General features: G+C 44.9%; 3 protein-coding genes across 5 annotated transcripts; 1 reads left to right on the top strand and 2 right to left on the bottom strand.

Annotated features, from left to right (window-relative positions):
- The first annotated feature begins 4,762 nt into the window (after positions 1–4,762).
- Positions 4,763–10,994, top strand: LOC121744779 (transcription factor TCP2-like). 2 transcript variants are annotated; one of them, XM_042138418.1, is made up of 3 exons: positions 4,763–4,884; positions 5,718–7,409; positions 10,771–10,994. In XM_042138418.1, exon 2 carries the CDS (start codon positions 6,099–6,101, stop codon positions 7,389–7,391), a length of 1,293 nt encoding a protein of 430 aa, XP_041994352.1. In that variant the 5' UTR covers positions 4,763–4,884; positions 5,718–6,098; the 3' UTR covers positions 7,392–7,409; positions 10,771–10,994. The 2 variants fall into 2 exon arrangements, with proteins under 2 accessions (XP_041994352.1, XP_041994351.1); XM_042138417.1 differs by lacking the exon at positions 4,763–4,884 and adding an exon at positions 4,906–5,052.
- An 835-nt stretch (positions 10,995–11,829) lies between these two features.
- On the bottom strand, positions 11,830–14,619 carry LOC121743216 (F-box protein At5g46170-like). The gene is made up of 2 exons (XM_042136450.1): positions 13,135–14,619; positions 11,830–12,259 (listed from the first exon to the last, which is right to left on the bottom strand). Exon 1 carries the CDS (start codon positions 14,285–14,287, stop codon positions 13,175–13,177), a length of 1,113 nt encoding a protein of 370 aa, XP_041992384.1. The 5' UTR covers positions 14,288–14,619; the 3' UTR covers positions 11,830–12,259; positions 13,135–13,174.
- Positions 14,620–15,701: 1,082 nt separating this feature from the next.
- Positions 15,702–18,256, bottom strand: LOC121743520 (F-box protein At5g46170-like). Of its 2 annotated transcripts, none has more exons than XM_042136832.1 (2): positions 16,826–18,256; positions 15,702–16,089 (listed from the first exon to the last, which is right to left on the bottom strand). In XM_042136832.1, the coding sequence occupies exon 1, from the start codon at positions 17,984–17,986 to the stop codon at positions 16,874–16,876; it is 1,113 nt and encodes a 370-aa protein (XP_041992766.1). In that variant the 5' UTR covers positions 17,987–18,256; the 3' UTR covers positions 15,702–16,089; positions 16,826–16,873. The 2 variants fall into 2 exon arrangements, with proteins under 2 accessions (XP_041992766.1, XP_041992765.1); XM_042136831.1 differs by having other exon boundaries at positions 15,702–16,052.
- Between the last annotated feature and the right edge of the window lie 6 nt (positions 18,257–18,262).

Genomic DNA, 18,262 nt, shown 5'->3' with positions numbered 1-18,262 from the left:
TGAATGTTATTTTTTTAGTTACCTATATTATAAAAATAATCAATGAAATTGTCCAATTAGGAGTAAAAAAATAGAACAATAGAAATTTTATCGGGTTTTCGGGCCAGCCCATCATGTTTTCGGGTCTGACCCTAACGGATTGCGGGTTAATCGGGTGCGGGCTAATCGGTTTGTAATTTTATCGGACTAGAAATTTTAAACCCTAACCCTATAAATTTGGCCGGTTATTCGGGTCAGCCCATGGGTTACGGGGTGCATTGACATCCCTAGCTCCATTAAATATTCGTAAAACAAAAAATAAACAAAAAAAACCTTGAACATATTTGGTGGATATAAAAATAATTGAAACTGTTAGAAATCCAGCTATCATATGTAATATAGGACAAAGAACCTATTAATGAGTAGCTTCTTAAATTCTGTGGATTTGGCTTCGGACAAAAAGGAAGAAAATATCCGTAACATACTACACATGTTTCCTCAAACATGGTAAGAGCATTAGCAATGGGGCGCCCTAAGGCGTGCTCTATGGCGCGCCACGTCAGCAGTTTTATCCTCCTACCTCCTCATCTGCAGTGGGGCGCCCTAAGGCGCGCCAGATCATCATTTTATTGTTTTGTTTAATTAATTTAACTGTTTTTAAATAACAAGTAACGAGTAAATAAAAAACGGTCTAAATAACAAACGGCGAAGTTTTAATAAAAAAAAGTTACATCATTGAACTAATAAAGAAAAACTAAGTCGGACCAATTCCCAACTTCCGACGCAGCTCATCGAGTAACGCCCGGAGATATTCGGCTTCGTCGGGGTCGGTACACTTCTTGAGGGCCATGTGCGTCTGCAACATCGTCCTTGCCATCGACGCTTCCGTGGTCTTCGTCCTCTTCGGCGCACCAGTGTGCATAATTCCACCTTGGAACTTCTACTTGTCCCTCAAGAGCGCCCAGATGGCCTCGTGCTTGAAGTCGCCGTACATCGACCGGTACGACAACAGCGCTTTAGCGCGCACGTCGCTCGCGCTCTCGCCGCTCCCCTGTGACCGAGTGAACTTCTCGAACTCCGCCGCGTACAAGTTCACTTGCTTCTTGACTTGATCCCAGTGCTTGCGGAGTTGCTCACGCTTGCGCTTGTACGGGGTCGTCGGCTTCACCTAATTGTAGAGGTCCGCGATGCGTTCCCAGTACGCGATCTGTCGCTGGTTGTTTGCGAATATCGGATCTTCCGATATATCTACCCAACACCGGACGAAGGTGAGAGTTTCGTCATCGTTGTAGTTCGTACGGCCGGGGGCGTACTCATCGCAATCACCGGGAGGCGGCAACTTCTGCGCCCGCTGCCGGTTCCGCTTCTTTCTGGCTGGGGCGGAAGCGGTCGCGGCGGGGTCGGGATTGGCCGCTGCGGTTGGGCGGTGCGGAGACGGCTCCATGTCAGACAACCCATACGATTTCGTACTGAAATCGGGATCGTAATGGGCGTTGGTATCGAACGAACGATAATCGCCGGGTTCTGTACCCGGCCAATGCGCTCATGCGCTAAACGTAGGACTATTGAGGCTTGAATCCATTTCGTAGTAATTATGTAATTGTAAGTTTCGAAAATGAAATCGAGTGAAATGAAATGTTACAAATGAACGGTATTTATAAAAAACAAAACCGCGTGCCATCGTCCGCGGTTGATTGTCCGCGACCTCCACAATGGGGCGGACGATGACCATCGTCCGCGCTATCCTCCGCGACCGAAGTATAGGGCGCGACTATCGTCCGCGCCCTATGGCGCGCACCCACAATGGGTGTGGACGATGGATGGCGCGGACGATGCGCGCCATCAGGCGTGCCATCGTCCGCCCATTGCGGATGCCCTAATGAATTCAATACATACAGAGTTTCACAAAATCTCCAAACTCACCCTCAAATTAGTTACCTAGCTACTAGAAAATTAATTAATCTAATTAACATTTAACACTCATTTAATAGGTTGAAGAAAGTGAAGAGATGGATTAATTTAATTCCCATGGCAATAGTAATTTCTTGATACTATACCGTTAAATTAATAAACATAGTGAACTACGTAAAATGTTCACATACTATGCTATGAGAATGTTTGACTATTTTTTTACAATCGGGTATATCATTTTATGAACGCTTTCACTTTTATGTTTAATTTTCCAACCAATACATTTTTCTCTATTATTTAGTGAACTTGAATACTTTCCTATTTTTCTCTTTCTTTGTTCCTTGTTCTTTTTTCATTAATTAGCAATTGTATGTTTTAATGAGAAAATTGGTGGTCGAGATCCAACGACGCTATGTATGTCCATTTCATCCACCAATTTTCTCTTCGTTCGCTCCTAAGGCCCAATCGGAGCCTGTTTCGTTTTTTTGACGCGCAGATCCCGGGCAGGTGACTAACCCGACCCGCTCACTTGACGACTCTATATGGCAGTCGGAAGTGGTAAATATGAGAAAATTGGTGGGGGGAAAGAGAGATATAGAAAATAAAAAGACGCAGATGTAAAGAGATGGCAATGGTGCTGTGTCTGCTCCAATCGATTTAACCCCATTTTGTTAGAGCATGAATAACGCGGAGGGCCGGCAGCAAATTGCTAGTCCCGGCCCGTCCCGCGCGTTGGAGGAGGAGGAGGCACGGCCTGGGCCGGTCCCCGTGCCGCGATCCCGGCCTGATGCCCGTGCCGCGGCCCGGCCTGGGACGGCGTTATTCGGGGGACGGGCCGCATCCGCGAGTCCCTGCCCAGCGTTACATCCTTCTAGGGCCGGGCCGCAAGTCCAATTTATTTATTTATTTATTTTATTTTGTGTCTATAAATACGAGCATTCCATTTGTGCATCAATCTTACGTGCATTCCATTTCAATCTCTATTATACCGTTTATTTCGGCGTCAATGAATTGGTTCAACAGCGATGAACGTGAGATGGAGGAGTTCGTTAACTCGAACAATTGGTACATACCGGGGTCGCAACCATCACAGCCACAACCTAGTCCAGGAGTCGGTAGCAACGTCGACGTAACATCGCCGGTCAACACCGAAGAGTTCGAGCTCAGTGAGATGGAGCCCGCTCAAGAGCGGGGCAAGGAGAAGGTCGGCGAGGAGGATGGGCCGAAGAAGTACGGTCCGCAAGAGACAATGTGGCTTGCGAGGAACTACATCGACGTCGCCGAGGATCCTATCATCGGCAACCAGCAGACCGGCAAGGCTTTCTGGGAGCGGATTGCTCAGAAGTATAACGCTGGCCGTCCTAAAGGGTCGATCGAGCGTAGCTACGTGAAGCTGCGCAAGCATTGGGGCCGGGTCCAGGCGGATATGAGCAAGTGGAACGGAAAGTGGGCCAACGTAGTCCGGATGTGACCGAGCGGGCACAGCGAGGCGGACCTCGTCGAGAAGGCGAATGATGCGTTCTTCACTGACGGGAAGAAGGCCTTCAAGTACTTCGAGGTTTGGAAGCTCGTCGAGAAGAGCCCGAAGTACACCAGCGGTCCCGAGCCGGCGTCAACTGGGACGGCGAAGAGAACCAAAGTTTCCACCTCCGGAAACTACTCTTCGAGTGAATGAGGTCCGGCGATCGACCTCAACGAGACGGACGACGACGTCTTCGGCTCCTCTCCTAGCATTCAAAGCCGCCCGACGGGAACAAAGGCGGCCAAGAGGAAAGCAAAGGAGAAGGCAACTGCGAGCAACTCCGCTATGGTGCCACCGCCGACCAATCCGTCTCTGGATAAGATGTCCGATACTTTGTCGGAGATGAGTATTACATGGCGTATGAGCCAGCTGACGGAGTTGACATCGAGGGATACATCGAAGATGTCGGACGACGAGCTCGAGTTGCACCGTGAGATGATCGCCTACCTTCGCGCCCAAATGAAGAAGTAGAAGTCGTGGCCCGGGTTTCTTGTATTTTAAATTTGCTTCGTCTAGTAATGTAATGTTAATTTCTAATGAACAATGCATTTTTCCCGGTTTCAATTGTTCAACGAATTGCGTTTACGAGTTAAATATGTTGAAGTTGTGAATAGTGTCATTTATTAGTTGCGGTCCGAGTTGCGGCCTGCAGGGTTAGAGCAGTTGGGGCCTGGGCCGCAACTGTAGAGGAATTATGACGTGGAGGGGACTTGGGGCCGGAAATAGGGACGGGGTTATTCATGCCCTTAGACCATCCACAATAGCGCCCAGCCGACCGCCGGCGCTGGGCGGTTCGCTGGGCGGTCTATTGCAGTCGCTCAGCGGACGAATGGAGAGAGAAACCGCGCAGCGCTGGGCGGTTTCGTGGCGCTGGGCGATCCGCTCGGCGCTATTGCAGCGCCCGGATCGCCCAGCGCACCGCCTAGCGCGAAATTAAAATTTTTTTTTCCGAAACACTATATATACGCGTTTTGCTCGTCATTTTCATTCGCACCACTTGTTTTAACGAGTACTCTCTCTATCTTATTATTGTATTTTTTTTATTATTGTATTTTTTTAAAATTAATGTATTTTTTTAAATTATTGTACTTTTTAAAATTTTAATAGTATTATTAATTTTTTCTCGTATATGTCTCGTAAATTAAATTTAGTATATTGTGTGATTGTTAATTATTTCATTTTGTATATATTTGTTAATAGTGATGTGGATATTATGTGGCTAGGCTATTGCTGGGCTATTCCTATTGTGGATAGCCTTAGGGCTTTCATCCTCTCCAACTCAATTTCCCAATTATAATTAATTATTTCCAAATAACTTCATTTTTTTCATGACAACTCCAAATATAAACCCTAAATTCACATAATTATTCATGTTTTTGGATTAAATTCAAAGCATTAGTTTCTGAGCTAATTTTACTGCTTTGGAGTTGGGAAAGTTGGGAGATAAGGAAGCAGCTCCACTGGAATTTCGGGTAAACCCCTTTTGTAAACTTCGAAGTTGCCTGCATATATCTTTTCCATTGCATTTCTCCCTCATCCTCTCTCTCTTCCAGTTCGATTTGCATCTCATCTCCACCACTCACTTCAACGTCCAAGGATTTCGAGAATTTGCAGAAGAAAAAGAAACAAATGTTGATAATGTGTGTTACTGATGCTCGATAAGCTATACTAATCTATTTGTATATGCCGATCTGCATTTTTGTTTTTCCGCGAGCTGCATTTGCGATCGTGTTCATATGTTGAATCGACATTGATGAGGATCTGACCTTCCGATTTCGAAGTTTTTTAAAGAGATCCAACAGTGTTTTGTTCTGGATTTGAAATCTTAATTTGTCGTTAACGATTAGTGGCGTCTCTCATCGTTCCTGCGTATTTAAATTTTTATTGATGATTGAAGAAAATATGCAATTAATTAATTAAATATTTGTTCAGCAGCTGTGTTGATGCGTGGTTGGTGTGTGTAACTGTAAGCAGAAGGCAATTATGCTATGCCTGCAATTTCTAGGGCTTTAATTACTAATCTCTTTCTCTCTAGCTAGCACCTGTCTCTTTCCCTCTGAAACAATTAATCATAATTTAGGTTTATTGCTTCTAATCTGTGTTTCAGCTTACTAATTCTCTCTTTTTCCACCTTAATTACAAGTAATTATGTGCTCTGTAAGGAAAAAGAAGAAGTTAAAAGCAGCTCCCTTTTTCCTCTTTCTCAGCATCAGATTCTATCCTTTTTTTTCCTTCTTTTTTTTATGTGGTGGTTAAATTTTGAATGTTCTAATTTTTTGTTTGTGATTTTGATTTTTTGTTGCAGAGGTTACACAGGCTTTGGTTATGCTTTTGAAGGCACTTCATCTCTCTGACTTCTCTCTGTGTATGAAACGTGATACAGCGTTTCTCAGATAGTAATAGCTACAGTTTCTCTCTCTAAATATTGATAGATATATATGTATCTATTTTGTATGCATATGGCACTACAAAGGCCAAAGTAGTCTGTGTAATCGTCATCAATGAAAAGGACGGTACAGTCTTCCCCACATCCACTATCCAGCTCAACTGCACCGCACACATCCACTGTTTCTCTCTCTCCTACCTTGAAACCCTAATCCTCCGGATTCGGTTTCAAATTGAAAAGCATAGACAGATAAAGAGGTGAAAGAGGGGATTGATTGAGGAAAGGCATGAAAGCGGTGGTATGGAGGTAGATAATCAGATTCAATGTAAGTTCCCCAGAATCAGCAATGGCAGCGCCGCTAAATTAAGGCGCGCTCGGATGGACGACGAGGAGGAGGAAGGAGATAAGAAGAGAGGCAACGCCGGTGGAGTTGATTTAGGCTGCGGCGGCGGCAGATTCTACGGCTGGCCTGCCTCGCGGATTGTTAGGGTTTCGCGGGCGTCGGGCGGGAAGGATAGGCACAGCAAGGTGCTGACATCGAAGGGGCTGAGGGATCGGCGGGTGAGGCTGTCGGTGAACACCGCCATCCAATTTTACGATCTGCAGGATCGGCTGGGGGTCGATCAGCCGAGCAAGGCGGTGGAGTGGCTGCTCAAGGCGGCGGCGAGCTCGATTGAGGAGCTACCGCCGATGATTACCCCCTTCCCCGACACCCCCAAGCAGCTCAGCGATGAGAAGAGGTCCAGCACCGCCGCCAGCGATCACCTCTGCTTCGACTCCGGTGAAGTCAATTTGGACGGCGGCGATCTGAATTACTCGCAGCAGGTGACGAAATCGTCGGCGTGCAGCAGCACATCTGAAACGAGCAAGGGCTCGGGGCTCTCTCTGTCTAGATCTGAGAGCAGAATCAAGGCCAGGGAGCGGGCCAAGGAGCGAGTCGCGGAGAAGGAGAAGGATTCGACTCATCTCAACCCTATCTCTCACACCACTTCCTTCACCGAGCTCTTGAGTGGCGGAATCGGTAATGTCAGCAACAATTCCACCAGCCCTAATAATTCCAACGCCGCCGCCGCCCCAAGGCACTGGTCCTCCACTCCCATGGACTACTTCACCTCCGGCGCTGCTCGCCCGGCGCAAATCCACCTGCCGGCGAACCCCTACACCTCCGCCGTCGCTTCGCCGTTGTTCAGCATCGCCGACCACCACCACCCGGAGCTCCAGCACTTCTCCTTCGTGCCGGACCACTTAATCCCAGTCGTGAACGCCAACAACAACAACAGCGGCAGCGGCAGCAGCAGCAGCATTGAGTACAATTTCAACTTTTCGATCTCCTCTTCCGCCAATTCATCAGGCCTTGATCATGGTGGCTTCAATAGGGGGACCCTTCAGTCCAATTCATCATCGCCGTCACTTCTGCCTCACCTCCAGAGGTACTCCGACGGATCCGCCCCGAGTTTCTTCCTCGGCACCGCCGAAACCCAACACCAGTTCCTCTCCGGCTACGACCCCCGCGGCCTGCAGCTCTGCTACGGCGACGCCCACGCCAGCAGCGGCCGCCACTCCGCCCAGAGAGGAGGGAAAAGCAAGAACTGAAGCGACGTCGTCCAACTGGTAAATTATCTTTACTAGATGAATCCGGCGACATTGTTGCCACATTTTTCAGTGCAGTACGATGAACATTACAGCAGTAGTATCGGGAAAAGGAGGGATGGTATAATTAATTGAATTAATGGGGAATTTCTCTTCTCATTGCGTTTGGTCTTTTTTTTATTAAAATCCTCGCACGGTAATAGGGATCGGCTGGCTGTCTGTTTGTTTGGTTCCCTTCTTTCTAACAGAGCCATGTGTTGCTCTACCATTCAAAGATGCACACTTTAGCATCTCCCTCTCTGTAACTAGGCTTTTACTGCTGTCTCCTCTAACTGTGCCTGCTCCACCATTGGCCTCTCAAGCTCTCCTACTATCAACACTTGTCATTTCAACATTCCTTTTTTTTCTTTTTCTTTAATGGAATGATTTAGGGGTTTTAATTATTACAAAAAGGCTTAAGACCATCCACAACGGGACTCGCCGGCGTCTCACGTCTCGTCTCAGCGAGACGAGACCCCGGCGAGACGCGTTGCAGCCTCCATCTCGTCCCGTCTCGTCGCGCGTCTCGTCGCGCGACTCGACTCGCCGAGCCAGGAGACGAGCTGGCTCGCCACGCGCCTCGGCGACGTGGCGCAGCCCGGCGTCGTGCGTGACGCCCACTCGCCGGCCCGCGAGTGGGCGTCGTCACGTGCTGACGCAATAAATATTTTTTTTTTAAAAAATTCGAATTTAAATAAATTTTTTTTTTTTGTAACGGTATTATTACCGTTTTTTGTTTTTTTTTTATATTTTTTTTGTTTTTTATTAAATTTTTTACTCTATAAATACTCCTAAACCCATCCTCATTTACACACAATTACACATCTATTCTTCATATCATCTAAATTTTTTCTCAAATTTTCGCTGAAATTTTCATAACCCAACTCAAGATGTCCGGCGACGGCGAGGGCAACTATGGCGGCTCCGGCTCCGGCGGGTGGGATCTCAACTCATTCGGCGATTGGGAGAACATGATCAACACATTGGGCGGTGGAGGTTCGTCAACGCCGGGGACCCAGGGTTCGGCGACGCCGGGGGGTACCAACCACCCAATTTTGACCTTGATGCATATGTTCGTCCCAACGTCCCGCGGTTTTCGCAGGGATTATCCCAGATCCGGGAGGATTTTCCAGTTGATCCCACGCCGGGAGTAGGCCGAGGCGGTGGAGGTGGGCGAGGCGGTGGAGGTGGCCGAGGCAGTGTACAACCCCAGACGGGCGAGGACGAGGAGGAAGAAGAGGAAGAGGAAGAGGATCTTGGCCGACATCCGTACAACAACCTCGAAACGATGGCGGTGTACAACGCCTGGATCACGGTCTCGTACGATCCCATCGTCGGGAATCAACAAACCCGGAAGTGTTTCTGGGAAAAGGTTGTCGAGGTCTACCACCAAATAAAGCCGAACCGCTCCCGCAAGCGCACAGTTAAAGCCGAACTCGTCTAGTGCTGGTGCGTCTGGTGGTGACACTGCTGAAGGCATCAGCCAACATGATGCTGAATCCCAGGAGTTTGCGGGTACGGTCGGCGATGCAGGAGGATCCGCGAGTAGGCGCCGTCGGCCGCAAGGGACGAAGGCGGCGAAAGCGGCTAGAGCAAGGAAGGGCCGAGGCGAATCAAGCCAGCCGGCCTCAGGATCGGGCTCGCGAGGAGGCTCGGACACACTTATGGTGGCGTACATGACCGCCACAATGGCGGACACTTCCCGCTTCTCGCACTCCCAATACGCGGCCTGGTGGAACGGAATTGTGCATATGGCAGCACAACTTGGCCTTCCGACTCCCCCTCAACCTCGACCGCCTCCGGAGGATGATTAGCCCTTCCGATTAATTTTTTTTTATTTTGTGTGTTTTTTTATTTTGTGTGTTTTTTTATTTTGTTTTAATTTTAATAAAGTGTGTTTGTTTAAATTGAATTGGGTTTTAAAAAAAATTATAAATTAAATTGAATGAATAGTAATTAAGAGACGGTATAGAGACGGTTAAGAGACGGAGCGTTGCAGCCTCCGTCTCTTAGTTAAGAGATGGAGGAAAAAAGGACAGTGGGGCCCTCAAATAGTGCTCAAATAGTAGTTAAGAGACGGTTTAAGAGACGGTATAGAGACAGCGTTGTGGATGGCCTAAGTAACTTGGCCTTTTCTGCCTCCAAGTAATTATAACCAGATAGTAGATGATTCTTTCAATAATTTTTAGGTTCATGCATATCATAAGTTCTAAATATACTCATTTTGACATTGTTCCAAAAGTAAATTCTGTTTCTTGTCTTTTCAAATTTAGATAATTGATGTTGCGTTATCTTTGGGAGAAAATAGAAACTATAGGAGTATTCATTTGGAAGAAATTCAGGTTTTCTTTTAGTGCCTAATAATAGTAAGAGATTTATGCAGAAAAAAATGCAAATTTTATTTTCTATCCTTTATTTCACTAGCGACTCAGTACTAATGGCAAAAATGTTGACATTAATCTTCTGCCATAGAATAATAGAGCCTGAATTGTTGCTTACAATATTACAGTATTATCTATCAGCGCAGCTGAAGCTATATAATCATATAGTTTCATCTTTTGGCTAAATGCAATTATTTCATTTAGCACATACTCAATTTGAGATAATGCAGAAGGCTCGAACTATTTTCTGCGAAAATAAAGTTTGATTTTTATTCTTTAATACAGTATTCCTTTACAAGTCGCTCTTGTTCAGACTTTGTTATAGTGGAAATTAGTCAGTGTCATATATAATGTCTTGACCTTTTATGTATAGATTAAATTGTACGTACTGAATTTAGCCTAATACCCATAGCATGAAATATGTTAATTACCCAACTGGTGAGTGAAATAACATATTTGGAAATACATTAGTCTGATAGAAATATTCTTTATACCAAAAGTGTGTATTGGGGGCTAAACTGGGATGCCAAAATGGAACAGAGGATCTTAAATTCAGTGCTTCGTGATTTTACAGATACGGACTTTAGTTCAAATCTTGTTTATCATAACTATTACAATCTCATTTGTTTTAGAATTCTTGGACCAATGCCTATAAGCAACCAAAACCAAACTGTTGTCTACTTGTCTGCCTATATGCAAATTGGATATGTATAGTATGGTAATGGTTTGCAATGCAAGTAGTGTTATATATGATGAGGAAATGAACCCAACAGGAGGAGACATTGCATGGCTTGATTTTCTCTTTGCAACATCACTACATGATGATGCCATACTCTACTATACAGCACGTACTATCAATGTAGTCGAGTCTTATGTTTCGAAGATTTCTTATTCATCGTCGTCATCATCATCATCATCTCACTTGAGGTCTGAACAAATTTGAATGGTTTGTTGCCGTGCAGGTAAAATGTGAAGACAAGAAAATGAAACAGGCGCAATGGCTGAACAGAGCGCCGCGCCCTGTATTATGATTATTATGCCTCTGGATTTCTAATTGTTCTGTTCCAACTCCCATTCTATTAGCACTATCTGTTGCACATTGCTGCTCTATTTATTATATATTGTGCCCAACGCAGCAGTTTGTTTGTGTTTGCGTGATTGATTGATGAGAAAATGTCTTGCTGCATATCCTCTCATTTTTTTTGTTTTTGTCTGTGTTTCTGCCTGCAATCGACAATACAATTGTCCATATAATTTGCTTTATTAGCAGCAATTTCAGTTCTGGCACAATAATGTGTATAGATCCTGTCTGTGCAGCTGTTGCATTAAGACTATGTATGTGTAGTAGATTGCCAGATAATGAGGCACACAAATAATTGAAGTTGTGAAATGATTTAGCATTTTCAAGAAAATAAAGAGTAGCTGGAAACAGCTTGCTTCCTCAATAATAATTGCCCTAGTTATATGGGTGCGACTTGTGAGTCGTCTATAGTGGTACAGCTTCAATAAACTATCACAACTAAATACTCTCCATAACCACTAGAAGTCTCATTTGCTTTTGGGACTGGCTTTAATGAATTTGATAGTTTATAATGAAATGCAAGTGAAATGAATTGATCGGCGCGGGTCTAAGGGGATGGAAGGAATATTAACTACTACGAAAATATGCAACCGACAACTTAGATATGTTGGTGAAACTATTGCATAGGATGGGATGAATGAAGTGTGGTCTTCACATTTTGTAGTGAAAACAAAATCCTTAATGGAACCAAACATGCATTCATGGAATTGAAACATCACCAATTATTGCATGCAACCACTCACCAACTAGAGGGTACCTTTTTTGATGAGGAAAAAAGCAAGGTGGGTCAGTTCTATTTATTTCACTTTCTTAGCTTATTTTATGAAATCAATTCCTCTCCACCTTATTTGAGACATCAAAACGGCTGCTACTACTACATCACATGGGGACCCTATTTCCAGTTAAGATTCAATACGCCCTTCCTTACACGCTTCACATCTAATCACCAATAACATCTTTTCATTTTCACCAAAATATATCAAATCATATCAACACCAAAGTTGAGGCGTATCAGCTGATATAATATGCAGCTGAACCTTTTAAGAAAGGGGAGGGAGATAAGCATAGTCATACCTACAATATTCACATATGCATATTATAACTAACAGACAGATTTATCAAAATCTCATAACTCTTACAACATGATTATCCAGTTGCATAGCATGCGCTCTTTAAAGTATAAGTGTGGGTTCGAAACGAAAGCAGTTGCCTATTCTCCAATTGCAGAAGGTGTGCGCCTTGATCACCTGACTTCTTGCACCGCAGTCATAGCGGAAAGCTGTATAAATTCTCTGCAGCTTCGCTTGCAGCTTGCTCCTAAACAAAATTCGCACTCTGCGCTTTTGGGATCATCAGTAGCCGTGCTTTACCTGAAGGATACTTGGCTAAGGAAGTCAGAATAGAATCACCAATGTCATAGGCAGAAAAATTAATCACTAAAGAAATCAAAGCTTAAAAGAGATGGCGATATTGCACAGAATCCCTCCAAAAACTAGTATTCAAACACGAAATTGGTGGACAGTCACTCTCATAGAAAGTAAGATAATTGTGTCAACAGTCCCTCTCACAGCAGCTTAGATATAAAAATGTTAACTGAGAAACGTAGGATATATAAAAGCCATCATGGAAAAACTATAGTCTAAGTCACTCAACTTCACATTGGTCCAAATCAAAATTAGCATTCACAATGTGCAGCAAGACACAGAGGCATCATATCAGAATGAAATTTCCACCCATCATTCTAGCAATGGAGATACATAGTACCCTTCAATAGTTCAATTCCCATTTAGATAAAAGATGAGGAACAGATCACAATAAAGCATCTTCTACATTTGGAGTAAAATTTATAAATTGTGGCAGACTGCAAGAGAATAAAATGGTGGATCTAATAACAAGAAATCAGTGGATCTAATAACAAGAAATCATTGGAATAAGTCAGAATCAAAGGGAGTCAATAGCTTTAAGCACCTCTCTTGTGTAACTGAAAATCCAATATGCAATGTAGAGAAAAATCAGAATCAAATGGTATGAGAACTTATTCATGATTTTCAGAAACCAAGACAACAATTTACCATCATTGAAACAGCAATATTATAAGATTAAACTAACAAGAGACAGTTCAACTTCGAACCTAAGGTAAAAAGCATCAGAATGGATGATTACAATACACTAGCTAGCATTAAACCACAGATCTCCAAACTAATCAAACACTTATTCAAGAATGCAGTAAAGAAAACGAAAATACCTCTGCATCTGTCTCTTCATCCTTAGACAAGTCCCCACCTTCAGAAAGAGTTCATTTCGAGGCAGTAGGTCCTCCTCTTCACCAACATTCTTGCAGCAGTCCCAAATGGTTCCTCAAACGCCGATGCAACCCAATTCGCCTCCGAACCCGACACCTCCTTCTTGGGCTGCTCACTCGGCCTGATCGCCACCAGAGTCGCTCCTTTCAACACCACACCGTTAGGCAGCTCGAGGTGAGGAGCATACCACAACCGCATGTTCAGAGCCGGAACAAGAGTCCTCTTCGAGGCAGACGAAGCGGAGAGAGGCTTCACCCTGAGCTCCTCCAGCTGCTCCTTATTCATCGATAACACCCCTTGCCCATCAGCATCTGTCAAAACCAAGCTCGCGAGCGTCTTGTGCTCCGCTATTATCGGCTGCAGAAGGTAATGCCTGGCGGAGGCTGCGATCAACGAGCTGATTGTCCAAACCACGCGCAGCTTCAGACCTCCATTGGTGTAGAATGATTCCGGTATGCTGCCATTATCGCTCTCCACTCCATTATCACTACTAATTGCGGTAGCGTTCGAGCCCTGCACGACGCTGGAAGCTCCGAGGATCACGCAGCTATCAAGGGTGGAGCCGAATTCCGCCTTCCACTTGAGCAAAACGCCCTCATCAATCCCTAATTCCCCCGTGGGGAGCTCTATCCTGAGCAGCTTGATCTCGTTGAAATTCTTCAACACCTGCGTGGGAGAATGGTGCGTGACGATGCTCTGCTCAGCTTCGCAGTCGAAATCATCCGAGAGCGGAAGGCGGCGCGCGGAGGGGACGATGAGCTGAGACAGGGACTGCAAGGGTTTGAAGAGTCCCGAGAAGAAGATGCGGAAGAGGGAAGAGATCGGGTGGCGCGACTTGTCGGCGGCGGAGGACGAGGAGGATGAGGTGGAGGAAGGATCGTCGTCGGAGATCACGCAGTCGACGCGGACAACGACGTTGTCGACCTGGGGAACAAGCGAGTGGAACCGCCTCGAAACGACGCAGCATCGCCCCAAGGCCTTGACGTCTCCGATTATATTGAAGATCAATAGGATGAGCGAGTCCGGCAACCGATCGAAGTCGTCCACCGGCTCGGGGTGGATTTTCCGGCTCAGATCTGCTCCAATCGAACCCATGGTTATCGGAAACAATCAGAGCTCCTCCGAAGCCGTAATACCCCCAAAAATTTGGCGGAAAATACACGAGAATCGGAAGGTAATCTGAAGCGATTTCCGCAGAGAGATGTAAAGAGAGAGATTGAGTGTAAGAAATTCAATGGATCTGAGAGAGAGAAGAGAGAGGGGGGATTAATTGGAGGAATTAGGGTGGGAGATTAAGAAGGTGGGTGGAATTTGGGGGAAGTGAGTGAAGGAGGAGGAAGAAGAGAATGGCGATGGCGAGCTGTTTTGGTGTGTGTTGTGCGTGTTTTATTTTCTTTTATTAATTCTTTTTTTGCTATTTTAATGCGTGAGACCAGTAGATATTGGGACAGTTGAAAATCCCCAACGGCATTGCTGCTCAAGACTGTCGTCTCGTTTCATTTTTAGTACTCCCTCCGTCCCGAGCTACTCGCTCATTTCCTTTTCGGCACGGAGATTAAGGAATGAGTGTATAGGAAAGTCAAAAATGACGGCTGTAGGTGAAAATTTTTACTAAAAATGGAAAGAGTGCAAGTAATTTGGGACGCCCAAAAAGGAAATACGTGCGAGTAGTGCGGGACGGAGGGAGTATTTTTTAGTATCATTTTTTTTAACTTTTTCTTTATCTTTATCTTTTCACTTCAACGCTTTCTTTTCTAGTACCCCTACTAATTTAAGAAAAAAAAAATCTTTTTAAATATATGAGATTGATTTAATCGTAATTTAGTTTATGTTATAAAAAACATGAATATTGTTAAAAAATTTATATGTGACTAACAACAAATATGTAGTATTTCATAACTTGAAAGAAAACAATGGATTAACAAGAAAGAGAAGTATGCAAGGTTCTATCGCATAGAATGGAAGCTTTTATTGTTAAAGCACATGCATGCTTATGCTTTAAGCAAGGTAAAGGATTAGATGTGAAGAATTAATTTGGAGAGATTTGCAATTATACCTATTGCTAAATTTTAAAAATAAAAATAAAAATAAAAAATCGCTATGTGTCACTTATTTAGTGTGTCCACATGCACACACATGTAGTCAAAATTAATAGTACTACATGCTACCTTGGAATACTTGAAGAGCCCAATCCTATATTATAATTTCTTTTAATTTGAGCTATATGTAAGAGATATGGATCGCATCGCAGTGGTGATTGATGAGGTATAAAAGGATGTGGAGAAAATGGCAGTCACAATCAAGGGATAGATAATATTATACACAGATATAGTCTGATTCGTGAGCTTATAACCAATAATTCTTGATTCATAGCAAAATATCCAAGAATGACTAAGCAAAATCAATTTGGATTGAACTATAAATATCCTTGAGTAATGTAGTAGAAAAATGTAGATGCGTTTTGACAATTATTGGTGGGTAAATCAGCTAATAAAATATGCAGTGAACCTTTCAGAAATGGAAAGCAGATGAGCATAAATTTGGTCATACCTACAATATTCACATATACATATATAAAAACTAACACAGACAGATAGATAGATGATCAAAATGTCTAAGCCAACAACATAATCCAGTTGCATAGCATAGCATAGCACCTACCCCCCTCTCTCTTTTTAAGTATTCAAAATGAAAGCTGCAGCCTATCATCAATTGCAGCTTCTTCCGCGGCCGACTTCCGCCTGTACGGCGCAAGGCAAGTCATCACCGGAAGCTGTATTAGTTGGCTTACCGCTTGCTCTGCTCAGGACAAAATTTGTGCTCTGCGAGGTTTTTCAGACCTTTTGTTTCCGCCCTCTACCTGAAAGATCGTTGGGTATCAGATAATGAAATCAGAACTACAGATAGATTAAAGCGAGAAAGATTAGTACTATAAGAAAGAAAAGCTTAAAAGAGATGGCAATATCGCAGTGGCAGCATCGAATTTCCCAAAAACTAGTATGAGTGGTTGGGCATAGCAACTTAGGCAAGGATAATGACAAGCTTAGAATATCAAATGAGAAACGCAATACATTCAACTGCAACTTTATATTGGTTTGCATAACCACAATGACAACACGTTCAATGTCCCGGCCCGATGATGGATGCATCACAGTGTAATGAAATTTCCACCTAGCTTTTCTAGCAATAAAGATGCACATGCCCTTCCACCCTCCATTAGATAAGATGATGGACCAATGAAGCGGTATTACAACATTCATTTGGAAACATCAAAACAAATTGACAAGAGCCAACAAAAAATATCGGGAACTATGGCAAAGTGCAAGATAAATTAAAGGCAACATATGAACCAATCTGGCAAAATTTATTTAGTTCAAGGCAGACGCAAAGGGAGTCAATTTAAGCGCTTCAAGAACCTCTCTCTCTTATGTAATTGGGATCCAAATGTGCAATTTAGGGCAAAACCAGATGCAATTGGAATGAATTCTTACTTAAGAATATGGAACACATGATTTCAGAAAGTTATTAAAAAGAATAATCTCAAAACAGGCAATAAACAAGAGAATTGATAATTCAACTTGGAAGGGAAAGGGAATGTAAAAAGCAACAGAAAACAGAGTTCAGAGTAAGTACCTGATGCATCTGTTTCTTCAATCTTGATCCTAAATCAAGGTTCCTCGATCAGAAAGAGTTCATTTCGAGGCAGTAAATCCTCCTCTTCACCAACATCCTCGCAGCAGTCCCAAACGGCTCCTCAAACGCCGATGCGACCCAATTCGCCTCTGATCCCACAGCCGCAGCCGCCTCCTTCTTCGGCTGCTCGCTCGGCCTGATCGCAACGAGAGTCGCCCCTTTCAAAACCACCCCGTTAGGCAACTCGAGTTGAGGGGCGTACCACAGCCGCATGTTCAGAGCCGGAACAAGAGTCCTCTTCGACGCCGAAGACGCAGAGAGAGGCCTCACCCTCAGCTCCTCCAGCTGCTCCTTGTTCATCGACAATACCCCCTGCTCATCAGCATCCGTCAAAACCAGACTGTCCAGCGTTTTGTGCTCCGCGATTATCGGCTGCAGAAGGTAATGCCTGGCGGAGGCCGCGATCAGCGAGCTGATGGTCCACACAACGCGCTGCCTCAGCCCCCCGTTGGTGTAGAACGATTCCTGCGTGCCGCCATTGCCGCTCTCCGCTCCATTATCGTTCACACCACTGTTTTCGCTCTGCGAAACGCTCTCAGCGCCGAGAATCACGCAGCTTTCGAGAGTGGAGCCGAATTCCGCCTTCCATTTGAGCAAAACCCCCTCGTCAATCCCCAATTCCCCCGTGGGGAGCTCGATCCTGAGCTGCTTGATTTCGTTGAAATTCTTCAACACCTGCGTGGGAGAATGGTGAGTCACAGTGTTCTCCTCCGCCTCGCAGTCGAAATCCTCCGGCAGTGGGAATCCACGCGCCGAGGGGATGATGAGCTGAGACAACGACTGCAGGGGCTTGAAGAGGCCGGAGAAGAAGATGCGGAAGATGGAGGAGATCGGGTGGCGCGACTTGTCGGCGGCGGCGGAGGAAGGAGAGTTGGAGGAGGAATCTTCGTCGGAGATGACGCAGTCGACGCGGACGACGACGTTGTCGACTTGGGGGACGAGCGAGTGGAAGCGTCTGGAGACGACGCAGCAGCGGCCGAGCGCCTTGACGTCGCCGATTTGGTTGAAAATCAGGAGGATGAGGGAGTCAGGGAGGCGGTCGAACTGGTCGACGGGGTGGGGGTGGATTTTGCGGCACAGATCTGCACCAATGGATCCCATGTTTTCAGGTGATATCCCAGGAAAAAGGGAGAATCGAGAGGTAATTGGGAGGGAGTTTCGGCGGAAAGATTTATATAGGGAAGAAATTGAATGTAGAAAAGTGAATGGATCTGATTGAAAATATGTAGAGGAAGAGAGGAGGGTTAAATTGAGGAATTAGGGTGGGAGTTTTAATGAGGTGGGGGGAATTTGGGGGAAGTGAGTGAAGGAGAAGGAGGAACAAAAATGGTGGTCGAGGTTGGTGTGTGCTGTGCGTGTTTTTTTTTCTTTCTCCCT

This window comes from Salvia splendens, chromosome 8 (assembly GCF_004379255.2).
Source record: "Salvia splendens isolate huo1 chromosome 8, SspV2, whole genome shotgun sequence".
Lineage (NCBI taxonomy): Eukaryota > Viridiplantae > Streptophyta > Magnoliopsida > Lamiales > Lamiaceae > Salvia > Salvia splendens.
Note: the sequence above shows the minus strand (reverse complement) of the source record. Positions and strands in the feature narration are given on the sequence as shown.

Excerpts from the sequence above, each read along its gene's own strand:
- LOC121744779 (XM_042138418.1), top strand. The coding sequence starts at position 6,099 with ATGGAGGTAGATAATCAGATTCAATGTAAGTTCCCCAGAATCAGCAAT.
- LOC121743520 (XM_042136832.1), bottom strand. The coding sequence starts at position 17,986 with ATGGGATCCATTGGTGCAGATCTGTGCCGCAAAATCCACCCCCACCCC.
- LOC121743216 (XM_042136450.1), bottom strand. The coding sequence starts at position 14,287 with ATGGGTTCGATTGGAGCAGATCTGAGCCGGAAAATCCACCCCGAGCCG.